General features: G+C 35.4%; 2 protein-coding genes across 2 annotated transcripts in view; one reads left to right on the top strand and one right to left on the bottom strand.

Annotated features, from left to right (window-relative positions):
• Nucleotides 1-2554: 2554 nt before the first annotated feature.
• LOC106087955 (lachesin) overlaps nt 2555-13478 on the bottom strand; it is a 52814-nt gene continuing 41890 nt past the window's right edge. Inside the window, exon 2 of the mRNA XM_013253184.2 lies at nt 2555-3623. Coding sequence (XP_013108638.1) covers nt 3082-3623 — 542 coding nt within the window. The 3' untranslated portion in view covers nt 2555-3081. The remainder of the gene's footprint in view (nt 3624-13478) is intronic.
• Nucleotides 9649-13478, top strand: part of LOC106087950 (protein lethal(2)denticleless) — a 65047-nt gene continuing 61217 nt past the window's right edge. The window contains exon 1 of the mRNA XM_059368874.1: nt 9649-9859. Within this exon, the coding sequence (XP_059224857.1) occupies nt 9853-9859 (7 nt within the window). The 5' untranslated portion in view covers nt 9649-9852. The remainder of the gene's footprint in view (nt 9860-13478) is intronic.

Raw genomic sequence — 13478 nt, 5'->3', positions numbered from 1 at the left:
CCTTCGAACGTAAGCGTGCTTTCGACAGACAGGCGGACATGGCTAGATTGACATAAAATGACATGACGATCAAGAATATATGAACTTTATGGGGTCTCAGACTCATATTTCGAGGTGTTACAAACAGAATGACGAAATTAGTATACTCTCGTCCTATGGTGGCCATCGTAGCGCAGATGTTAGCATGTCCGCCTATGACGCTGAACGCTTGGGTTCAAATCCTGGTGAGACCATCATAAAATTTTTAACGGTGTTTATCCCCTCCTAATGCTGGCCACATTCGTGAGGTACTATGCCATGTAAAAACTTCTCCTCAAAAGAGGTGTCGCACTGCGGCACGCCGTCCGGACTTGGCTATAAAAAGGAGGTCCCTTATCATTGAGCTTAAACTTCAATCGGACTGCACTCATTGATATGTGAGAAGTTTGCCCCAGTTCCTTAATGGAATGTTCATGGGCAAATTTGCATTTTGCATCCTATGGTGGAGGGTAAAAAAAAGGTATTTATGAGTAATTACCCATTTATTGGGTAAATACCCAAGCATGTATGGACCAGTTTGCATAGATGGGGAGTGCCGGTTTCGTATGAATAACGAACAGTTCTGTAGGAGGACGTTGGCATAGTTAAACCAAGATATATTCATTTACAGGTAGTGGCAGTTGCCCAACAGCAAAGTATAACTAAAACTCGATGACAGATAGTGAACTTCGTGAAAAAAATTGTGCTCAGCTTTTTACGGTACACTACCTGTTAATTATGTCATGAGTTAAACTTATCAAAATACAACGGCTGCGTTGGCTACGTCATGTTGGCAGAATAAATGAAGAAGCTCCAGCGAAGAAGTCCTTTGAAGGCGATCACGGTGGTACACGCAAACCGGGACGACCAAAATCCTATGGAAAGATCAAGTGGTAAAAGACATCTCGGAACTTGGGGTCAGAGATTTTAAAAGGGGCGCAGAAGATCGAGGCGCTGGGAACTCTATTCTAAGTTCGGCTAATGGGACAGATGTTCTGTCATAGGCAAGTAAGGGTCCGACGCATCTCTACACTTATGCTGAATATGGATGTACCGAGAGTCGGGTATCTGACCGTGGTCTTCAAACTGTCTCTGAGCACTGTCACAGTCCCGATGTATCAAAAATGGGTAAGGTGATATTAGAATACAATAACATAGTTACCAGGTAGTGTGCCTTAAACAGCTGAGTACAATTTCTCGCGAAGTGCACTATCTTTCAACGGTTTTAGTTGTGTGTGTGTGTATTATAGTTAAGAACCATACCACACTCAAACAACGAAAAATGGCACGAACTAGTAACATCAGAAATCAGAGTTGCACTAATCACTGATTTTGACAGATAGTGCACTCAATATTTTGTTGTTGGGCAACTGCTACTACCTGTAAATGAATATATCTTGGATAATACGCCACCTATCCACGAACTGGGAACGATGCCGATTGAAGATTGACAATATCCCAGCAATCCCGCTTAGAGATAGACAATATGTAGCTCCACTGTAGGTATATAGGTCAAGATTTGCCTTTTTCACCCTTTCAAAAAAGGCTAATTGAAAATTGAATTTGTTGTCCTAGATATTTTACGCTTTCAGTAATTGAAATTGTCACATTTTTTTGCATTATTTTTTTGTTTTTTTTATTAATGAAATTTTTCGTATAAATTTGAGGCGCATACAAATTTATGGTTTTATGTATTTAATAATTAAAACTTTCTTGGTTATTATTTACACCCAGGGTTTCAATAAAAAATTTTACTTTTCTATGGGTTTCTATCGAAAGATATATAATTTTTTGTCGGTTTAAAAACTTATGACATATTATTATTATTATTATTATTTATAGTATAAACGTTTATTACAAAAAACTACACATATACAATTAGTTGCAATTTTTTGAAAAATTATATAATTATATTACTACCCTTAAGAAGAACATGATTCGCACATACATATGTATATGTATGTATGCTTTTAATTTATACTTGGTGTATGTATGTCTTTTATCAGATACTATAAAAAATTAATCGTACTTAAATGCTATATCTTTTTTCACATTTATTTTAAAATAAATTGACATTGTTCAATGAATAAAGATGGTTTCTTCTTATTTTGTGTTTGGAAATTCTAATTTACATTGCTGTCAAAAAAAAATTTTAGTTTTATTTTAAGGGGTATGTTTTTATTGAAAATTTTGAAAATATTTTATAGATTTATTTAATAAATATAAAATATTTTCGAAAATATAAAAAAAAAATTGTTGGTAATTAACAGCGATAATTTGTGATGTTGTGTAGGTGATGGATGAAAAAGCATTTTTGAGAATTGAAAAATCTTGGAAAATTTTAAAATAATTCTGCCGGTGGGGCAACCCTCAAAGCGTGGTCTAATATCTAAGGTAGTGTACACCAATCTACATTTATCAGCTATATTTTTGGCCAATATTTGAATGTTTATAAAACTTTAATAGATATAAAAGCAATTTCGACAATGCGGGACTAGTCAAAATGACTTAAGTTGTTGTACCCTTATGTATTCAAAAAAAAAAAAAAAGAATGGTGGAAATCAAGTTTCAATTTGGCAAAATCATTTGAGCCTCTTCTTTTCCCAACATTGCATTATTATTTTTCCAATTATATTACTTAGACGGACGGGTTAAGGGTTAATTAATCAATTTCAATGCTTTTTCCATTTTATGTATATACTATTACTTATTATAATTTAAAACTGTGATATTTAACTTAAAGAGAAGAGATATGGACGTATAATAATAATTTAAAACCTCTCTACTAAACAACTTAGGTAGGGTTGTTTGTATGTCTTTTGGAATGCTTGTTACTTCGTTCTTCACCATATAAGGGTAAATGACAATTTCGGTCGTTCGTTTGTTATACATTTTACAAAACTCCTAATTTTCTGTTGTTTCTAAATCACTTTAGATACATGTTGGTAAATACATATTAATGTATGTATGTTGGTCTGTCGGTACATATATATATATATAACTATATCGCGCGTTACACACTCGTTTTTAAATCACTGGTTAGTATTGTGGTTCACCAACTGTTTATCTGGTAAACAAAAACGCCAGCAATATGCCTACACTGGCCAATGATGTGGCTGCCACACGTTCAGCATCACCATAATAAGCTTGACCACAAGCGGGTGGACATACGGGTATAACGGTTTCAAACAAATTAACTCTGGCCTCAGCTTGACCCAACTTATTGACGGCTTTGCAGACATAATCGCCATATTGACGCTTCTCAATGGTGATGACACGCAAAGTGGAGTCAGTGTATTCATCAGCGGTGGCAAAGTGTGAAATACTGTAATGTTGATTGTTGGCCAATTGGACATCATCTTTAAGCCACACAATTGCTGGTGGGGGATAGGCCTCAATGTGACATTCCAAATCCATATCGTATTGCAGGGCTTGACCCAAACGCGGGCGGGGCACTGTGATGACTGGTGCAAACTCTACTTCCAAATTAATGTTACGACGATCTCCAACACTGACTCCATTATCGGCGACACAATAGTAAGTACCACGATCTTCCTTTTTGACGGATTTGATTTTCAATATATTGCCAACATAGGTAGCGCTATCTGCAAAAATAAAAGAAAGAAATTATTTTAGCAAAGTTTATTTAGGGACAATTAAATTAAAGCAAGGATACTAAAAATAGCCTTTCCTTTGGAAAAAGGTATTAAAACTAGGCTTTCTTTTGGAAAAGGGTACTAAAACTAGCCTTTGCTTTGGAAAAGGGAACAAAAACCACCATTTCCTTTGGGAAATGATGCTTAAACTAGCCTTTTCCTTTGGGAAAGGGTACTAAAATTAGCCTTTCCTTTAGAAAAGCGTACTAAACCTAGCCTTTCCTTGAATAGGGATACTAAACCTAGCCTTTCCTTTGAATAGGGATACTAAACCTAGCCTTTCTTTGGAAAAAGGGAACTAAAAAGAGCCTTTCCTTGGGAAAAAGGGTAATAAAACTTGGCTTTCCTTTGGAAAAGGTAACAAAAACCACAATTTCCGTTATGGGTACTAAAATTTGCTTTAACATTAGGAAAGGGTAGTAAAATTATCCTTTCCTTTGGGAAAGGTTACTAAAATTATCCTTTCCTTTGGGAAAGAGTACTAAAATTGTGAAAGAGTACTACAACTACCCTTACCTTTGGAAAAGGGTACTACGTGTGTACTTTCATTTGGGAAAGAGTACTAATAGTATCATTTCCTTTGGGAAAGAGTACTAAAATTATCATTTCCTTTGGGAAAGAGTTCTTAAACTACCCTTACTTTTGGGAAAGGATATTAAAACTATCCTTTCCTATGGGAAAGAGTACTAAAACTACACTTTCCTTTGCCATGTAAAACTTTTCTCCAAAGAGGTGTTGCACTGCGGCACGACGTTTGGACTCGGCTAAAAAAAGGAGACCCCTTATCATTGAGCTTAAACTTGAATCGAACTGCACTCATTGGTATGTGAGAAGTTTGCCCCTGTTCCTTAGTGCAATGTTCATGGCCAAAATTTGCATTTTTTCCTTTGAGAAAAGGTTTAAAACTAGCCTTTCCTTTGGAAAAGGTGCTAAAACTACCCTTTCTTCGAGAAAGGGTACTAAAGCGATCCTTTCCTTTCAGAAATGGTACTATATCTACCCTTTGCTTTGGGAAAGAGTACTTAACTACCGTTTCCTTTGAAAAAGTGTACTAAAACAACCGTTCGTTTCCTTTGTACTAAAAATGGGAAATGGTACAAAACTACCCTTCCCTTTGGGAGAGGGTACTAAAACTACATCTCTTTTTGAAAATCGTACTAAAACTACCCTTTCCTGTTTACCATGCCTGTCCTGCTCCAATTCCCTGCGTAACTTAAACTTATTCCTATAGAATTCCACACTTTTCCATTCTAAATTGAGTCTCGTATCCGATACGAACCAAAACTACAATCTAGCTATTGTCATTCCTACTATGACTAACATCAGCTGACACACATTTTCACTGTATATTTGAGATGGCTCTTGAACTTCCTTCTGTATACAAATTGATTATCAAGTCTTTTGGGACACTTATCCCATTAGGTAATTTGCGATCCATATTTAAGGACATTGCGCACATTTGCTCCTAATGTAATTCTGGGTAACCCTACGTAATAGCATTTCAAAAACAAATTGGCAAATTAATGTGTAGGCAACTCCCCAGACCATTAGTTAAATTGCATCATCATTTAACCACCATCGCTGCCGCCTCTGTAGACGTTGTTGTTGCTGCAACAAATGCAGATGTTGGCTGCTATAGCAAACAACAAAACACACCACAAATACTGTAGGTAGGCAGTCAGTTTTTGCAGGCAGACCTTTTATCTTCTATAACGTTCATTTTACTTTTGAGTAGAAGAAAATTCATCCATGAACAAAGGTCTAAATGTTTCGTAGACAGAAGAACAGCCAGCCGCCTAGTTATTCGTTGACTGCTGGCCAGTGCTAGGTAATGAATGAGAATGTTGATGCAATGGCAAGAGGAACATAGTGAGCCGCAGCCACAACAGCGCTTAGAAGTACTTCAAGTGAGATTTCCCTGAAGATGCAATGAACTTAAAGGTCATTAACGTTTATTGTTTTCCGCATTAATGTGGTTTGGTTGCTCGGTCGGTCATGGTTTTTCATTTTGGGTTGGGGTGGTTTTTTTTGGTGTTGATGTTGATATGCATTTGAAACCCCATCAAGTGGCAAACAATTAAAAGAGATCATAATATAATAAAATGATTTTATTGCACAAAACCCATGCACAATTTACCCTTATGCTTCATGAGGTTCATCCCAAACGTACTGCGTAAGTATTGTCATCGAATGTGATTCAATGACAATTGAATGTGCAATACCAGAACAACATTTAATCAAATTGGGATGTGCCATGCCAGAACCACTTATAATCAAAGTCGAATGTTAAATGTTTTTGGCGGTATATTTGTTCCTGTGGAGTGTAAAACCGTTTTGTTAGAAAGCGAGATACCTCTTATAACCCTAACACTTGACCATGAGACCAAACAAATCTCTTTGATTTGTAAGCATTTGGAACAGAATTCGAGAGTTTTAACTTCCCGCTGTTAAGGTTATAACATTTAACATCTTAATTTAATTACAAAAGTACAAATGGAATACCAAGGAACTGTACGTATGTATATATTTACATGTAAACTGATGAGTATTCAAGAGATCATTCTTTCTTGTAGTTTAGCAACTGATTCAAAATATCATTCATCTGGCAACAAACAAAGAGAATTTCTCGAAACTGAAGCGGTGACGATGAGCATGGAATAAGTGTATAACCCTCCGCCATAATAAAGGTATTATAGCAGTAAGACAGACAAACGAATAAAAAGGCAGCAGGAGACGATGGGTTGCTAGAGCTTGTTTGTTTAATCTGCCAAGAAGATCCCATCCGCGTTGGTTGAAACCTGAGCAGTGTATAAGAAGGAAGAATAAATATTACAAGCCAATGCCTTTCCATCGCATATTACGTTATAGATATAGGTATTAAATTATTTATATCATTCTATTTGGTTCTATTTGGCTTAAGGCATGGTAAATCCACAATTGATCGACTATTGAAACTACGCCCTACAAAACCAACTAAGAGGAACAGATCGACGCCTTCCATTTATTTATTGACTACAAGGTATCTTTCCACGACCCCTAAGTTCGTAGGTAATTCGGCTGAAAGAGTTTAAAGCTGGTATACCACGATATGTATTATCATTTTTTTCAAATGTGACAACTCTGAAAGTTGTACACATCGTGTGATACGTACCAAAAATTTTATATGATGGGTTTTGGAATAAATATGCAATTCATTTGATGAACCCGAGCTCTTATTTAATCGAACAAATGTAGACACATGTCTATAAAAAAAACGTGCAATACATATGAGAATACATGCCGAATAGAGAGCGCCATATTCATATTTACCTTAACCTTAACTGAGACTCGATCAACAGTTTAACAAAGGTAAAAAAAAAACCTCAAGGATAGCTCCTTCCAGTACCGATACGGTTTCAGAAAAGGCGATAGCGAACAGGGATAATTCAGAGTAGCCCTTGCAGATCTGGTTGACAATTTTTTGATAGTAATGATGCAATCTTCTTCAAATACTATTTTGTGATTTTATCACATAGAAAGAGAATTTTATGGTAATAATGATGAAAACTTCTTCAAATGCTATTTTCAAATGCTATTTTGTGCTTTTCAGAGTTTTGGAGAAAAATTACTTATTTGCCTCCACAATTTGCAAGATCATAAGCAGCTTTTAAGAAAAACAAGTAAAAGCGTGCAAAGTTCGGCCAGGCCGAATCTTATATACCCTCCACCTCCAAAGTTATGGTCTGACCATAATTAAATTATGTGTTGGAGACCTGTGTTAAATTTCAGTCAATTCAAATAAGAATTGCGCCCTTTGAGGGCTCAAGAAGAAGAAGAAGTCTCAATAATTGTTGGAAGTTATGACAAAACACGTAATGAAAATTTCAGCCAAATCGGATAAGAATTGCGCGCTCTAGTGGCTCAAGAAGTCAAGATTCAAGATCGGTTTATATGGCAGGTTATGGACCGATTTTTACCATACTTAGCAAAGTTGTTAGAAGTCATAGCGAAACACGCCGTGCAAAATTTGAGGCAAATCGGATAGGAATTGCGTCCTCTAGAAGCTCAAGAAGTCAAGACCCAAGATCGGTTTATATGACAGCTATATCAAAACATGGACCGATATGGCCCATATACAATCCCAACCGACCTACACTAATAAGAAGAATTTTTGGAAATTTTCAAGCGACTAGCTTTACTCCTTCGAAAGTTAGCGTGCTTTCGACAGACATAAAATGTCATGACGGTCAAAAATATATATACTTTATGGGGTCTCAGACGAATATATCGAGTAGTTACAAACAGAATGACCAAATTAGTATAACCTCATCCTATGGTGGAGGGTACAAAAATATGTATTTTGATTTACTCACAGATTATCCCTTTTAACGGTGTTTACACCTTTAGATTTTTATTTATGTATTGTAGATATTTTCTAAAAACGTAACGTTTTTTACTTTCACAATAGAAATTTTAACTGTATCTCTTTCACTGACTGTCAACGAGAGCTCAACATGTAAGTATTTACACGTAGATATGTACAATCAAATGCACAACTCCCACAGGCTTAAAGCTTAAATGTTTGTACGTATGTATGCTTCAAGCCTACGCTCACACTTAACCATAACCTCTAAGTAGCAGCCAGCAACTTAACTTTGCGCCTAAACAACCAAGAAAGTGTACACTTGAAATGAGGTTATGTGCATTACACGTACCTACGAACGTGCTTACACATAGGGGTCCTCTCGAAAAAATCATAACGAAATGAACAAACATTGTTGTAGGGCCTTGCTCTCCCGCTCTCTTGATGTTACGAAATCCGTTTTTTTTTCATTATTCATATTCATACATACAATGTAAAAACTAAACTATATCAACTACCTTTGTGACGAGCAGAGTTCGTGTACCTAAGAAGTAGAATACCCCTTTTACCCCACAAAGAAAAAAAAGAAAGAAGCCGGAAGTATAAGCGCACGAAAGGAACAAAAGGTAACCTAGGGTTGCCAGCATGAGATAATTATGGTGTGCAAAATAATGTATGCCTTGTTGTAAATGTTTATTTTTTTCTCATGTGCATTATGACTGCGACTCCTAAGGCAATATAGCAACGACGACAACAACATCAGTACATTAACGAAAACAACGAGTGCGAACACGTAATCGCTGTCGTCATCATTGCCGTTGTTGTTGTTGTCGTCATTAAACAATTGAATGAAGCATAGATGGATGGATGGATGGCTTCGTAAATGAGAGCACTTACAAAAACCAACCGAAACACCAAAAGGATGCAGCAGCAGCATACACAGAAGCTGTAACGGCAGCCAACAGCAGCATATACTGTAATTAATGTTAACTCAAAGAATCTGTTCGTTGGCCCGCCTATCACTATTTCTTAGGATATGCTTACAAATCCTCATCCCCCTTTATTCAGAAAGGTTGAAGTGTTAATGAATCACCAACCCATCATCCCAAATTTCTGCTTCATATTCTTTAGTGCTGTTTTTTTTTTTGAAAGGTCTTTCCATATGCTATGGTGCACTGTTTATTATATTGATACCATGCAATTAGTTTATTGTTTTAAAGATGGAAAATGGAAAACATGCATATGTTTCCTCGCACTATACACTTACATAGGATAATGCAGATATATATCCTTGCTTTGATAAGTTCAATAACTTTTAAGAACTATTTGCACTTTTTGTTTATATGCTGATTGTATCTGTGCCATGTGTTCATTTCCCTTCGGCATAGACAAGTATTGTTGTTATGAATGATGTTCTATTGGCATAACATGCGGGTCTTCTAGGGGGGTAGTTTTTTTACATTGCATTCTATTAATAACATAAATTACTTTTCGGATTTTGTAACTAAGAATAGGTTATAATAGCTATTACAGGGGATTTTTAAATATCTATAGTAACACGTAGCAGTTATTTTCGATTTGTTGATGGTTATGTTAACAAATAAAAAATCAGCATAAATAAACAAGGAAAGATCGATTTAACATCTTGCAACACTCGTAATAGTATAGCCAAGGCATATTTAATAGGGCGGCCGCATCGGCGAATTGCTACAACAAAGCATCTTTTTTGGGAACTTGATATGTCAAAATTTGTAAGCAAGGCGAATAAAATTCTATTCGCCACGAAATTTAAAATTTGCTTCGACCAATCAGAGCAAGAAGTTTATTTATTTTTTAATGTCAAGTAAGTAAAAACAAATTTTAAAAAGTACAAAATTCTCATTAGCTCCGGTGGCTTAACTCACAAAACCACCAAGATGGCAGGTTGAAATTGTTTTCACCAGGTTATTGTAGAGGTAGATAGCAACTAAGTGAAGATGATCAAAAGGCTCAAATAGGAAGAAGAAAAAAGAAAATAGGAAATAGAAAAGAAGAAAATAGGAAGGAAGAGGACAGTTTAAAGTTTCTTGGCTACGAGGATGAAGTTGTCATTGTGGTGTGTGCCCGTGCGCCAATACTGGCCAATGGGCTTGATGTATCCCCCGAAATATAAAGTTTGTTCTATTCACCAATAAGAGGTAACTTAGTGTGTTTACAGGAGAGCTCTCCTAGATGGTGTGAAGCTAATGCTCTCATTGCAATGTCAGGACGTTTACGTGGCGCTGGATAAATGACTGACTTACGTTTGACTTGTGGGGATGAAGACCTAAATAACCCCGAAATTGCGGGGTTATTTGAAGAATTATGGCGATTGGGTTGTTAGAAGCGTGCCTAAGTTTCAGAACCATAAAAGCAGAAAACACAAAAATCAATTTAAAAAATATTTATTTTGAAGTCTATATTTTATTCAAAAATTAATTGACATATCAAGTTCTTTCAGCTGATTTGATACGGCCACCTTATAAATACCACTTGCTCGTCATCAAAATCAATAATGTTCATCCTTGGCAAAAAAAAGTTATTAGTGCATAATTTGAATCAGGAAGTAAATATAAGTCGATCGGAGTACTTGAAGGTGTGTCTGCATCGTCATCGTCACCTTAGCGTTGCAAAGAAATGCGCAGATTTTCAATACCCTGTACAATCGTAGTGGTTAAGGGTATAATTTTTAGTCAATGGTGCCTATTGTAAGACAAATTAATATGTACGCCTTACGTGAATATTTGGTAAGGTGGGTCCTAAGTTCGGGTTTCACAAAGAAAATCAAGGCAAATATACACCCAAAGAAATTTGTTAGTAAAAACAGCAAAAATGTTTGCTGAAACAACAGAGTCTGCTGAAAATGGGACAACAGTAATATGTTTGCGAAAACAGCAAACATTTTCTGCTGTTTTTAAATTCAAAAAAGTTAAAAAAGCTCAAAAATGTCGTAAACATTTAAAAATTTTGGAAATTCCATTTTGTTTTTCAATTTTACAATCATATACTTAAAATGTTTAAAATGTTGTACAGTATAATAATTTTTCATCGAACTTAAATAACAGCAGACAAAATAACAACTACTATTATATTTATGCCTTTAAATAAAAAATGAACGCCTAAAATTGGCAACTTTTTTTATTTTTATATAGCAAATGCCGTCATTGTTGTTTAGAAGTTCAAAAAAGTTTAATGAATTTATTCAAAAATTTAAAGTTTTAAATTTAATATCAGCAGATAGTATTTACTGATATCAGCAGATTAATTTTTCTGGGTGTACAACAAATCTAAATGTACCATAAATAAATTATTAAAATTTTATATAAATAATAACGGATTTTTGCACTGAGTGAAATCGGTTTTTTCTTAATAAGTTATTTTTAAAAAAAAAAAAAAAAATAAATAAATAAATAACAATAATCCCAAACAATATTAATTAATTAATTTTCATTAAAAAAACACAACCTTAGTGCCGGCCGTAAAAAGAAATGCATGCATCTAAAAAGTGAACAAGTCGTAGTTTCACAAACAAAATATTTTCAAGATGCAATGCTTCAGCAAAAAATGGGCACGTCTCCCATGACTCATGGGAAGAATGACTATTAGCGCGTACGTAACAATAGCTGCATATGCAATTTAAGTCAACCACAAAATGTCATGAATTCAATTAAATTTAGTAATGCACAATTCTTTAGCTCAAATGAGTCAAATTGAAAGGGTTCTTTATTGTACTTCCCTTAACATTAAAACCCACATATTTTCAATAAACTGTAAGGAAATGCTTAAATCATGTTTCTAATTAAGAAGGAATTCAAAATGCATGTTCATGTAATGTTAGAAACAATAATAATGGTCGTTGGCATGGTTAAAAGACAATATTAGATGTTGTTGACTGATTGCTCCCCCATGAGTATACATCATATTGTAAAGAGGAGTTCATGTCTTTCTTTCTCTCACTGAAAAGTAGTCTGATGCTGTACGCCCACGTGTCAAACTTATGTTTCCATTGCCTAGCATATCTCATGAGTTGGGCTACTTTGCGTCAGGGTGCACTTAAAAAGGTAGTTTGCATTACCTACAATCTATTTTTGAGAGTGTTGCAACAAAGTTTATATAGTTTTTTCGATCAATGAAATTAAGCATACACGTTTTCGACAATCGGAAATGGCCTGATAGTATAGAGCAGTAAGTCCGCAGGCTTATGTTCTTCTGTGAAAATATGTAACTCATTAATGTGCAATCGGGTGATGTTGAATACCAAGTAACGGTTGTGATTGGTTTTGATTTGACAAATGTTGGTCTTATTTTTGTCTTCCTTCTTCTTAATTGTGTACACAAGCTTGCCTTAGGTGTCACCTGGGTGGTTATCATTAACCAACGCAAACGTTTTAAAGACCATGATTAACATATCTGCAACTGTAATGTCCGAACTCTCTACAGAGAAGGTGCAGTATACGCACTGGCGGATTTACTTGAGAGGTACAAGTCAGATATTACTACTAGGAAGGAAGTGCAATGGCTTTGGAAAGACATCACAATGACACCGAGTGGCGCAAACTAGTAACATACACAAAATCAGAGTTGCACTAACTACTGATTTTGACAGATAGTGCACTCAACATTTTGTTGTTGGGCAACTGCCACTACCTGTAAATGAATATATCTTGGGTACTTGCGAAGGCATATGAGGTAGTACTTTGAGTGTTTGAAAGAAAACTCATTCTTAAAATATATAGACCAGACTACGTTGATGAAGAATATAGACGTCGTCCACAAGCTGTATAACGACTTTGGCATAGTTAAACGTATCAAAATTCCACGGTTGCGTTGGCAAGATGATGTTGCCAGAAAGAATAAAGAATACCCATATGGGGAACAGTACAGTGACTTACAACAGAATTTTTAGATTTCGTTGCAAACCAATCAACGTTTACAGATAAAATATAAGTTTGCAACTAGACCGTGAATGCGCATAAGGGAAAGACCAAACCTCCAATGGAAAGAACAAGTGGAGAACAACAATAATACATTGACATACGACAGTTTTTGTAGATTTCTTTGTAAACCAATCATTTTTTGCAGATAAGAACCTACCTAGGCAAGTTTATACAAGGTAAAGTCACTAGACCAACTGATGGAATTTTCCAATTTCCGAGTTGCATACAAATCCCACTAGAACGACAAATGCTTGGTGGAGATTTTAAAGGTTTTTATTGTTTTAATTTACACATTTATAATTGTAAATGTATTAATTTTTGGGCTGCGAGATATGATAATTGACAGTGTACAGAAATTTTATAGACTAGTGGGAACCACCACCCACAAGGTTGTACGTGAATTTTTTTTCGTTGATGTAGGACTGTTTGCAATACGTTGTTTTTTTTTTGGGCCGAAAGATGTGGGTTGAAGTAGCTTTTTTTCCCCTGTCTGTTAAATTTAATATT

Source organism: Stomoxys calcitrans, chromosome 5, assembly GCF_963082655.1.
Source record: "Stomoxys calcitrans chromosome 5, idStoCalc2.1, whole genome shotgun sequence".
Lineage (NCBI taxonomy): Eukaryota > Metazoa > Arthropoda > Insecta > Diptera > Muscidae > Stomoxys > Stomoxys calcitrans.
This window is presented reverse-complemented; position numbering and strand designations above follow the sequence as displayed.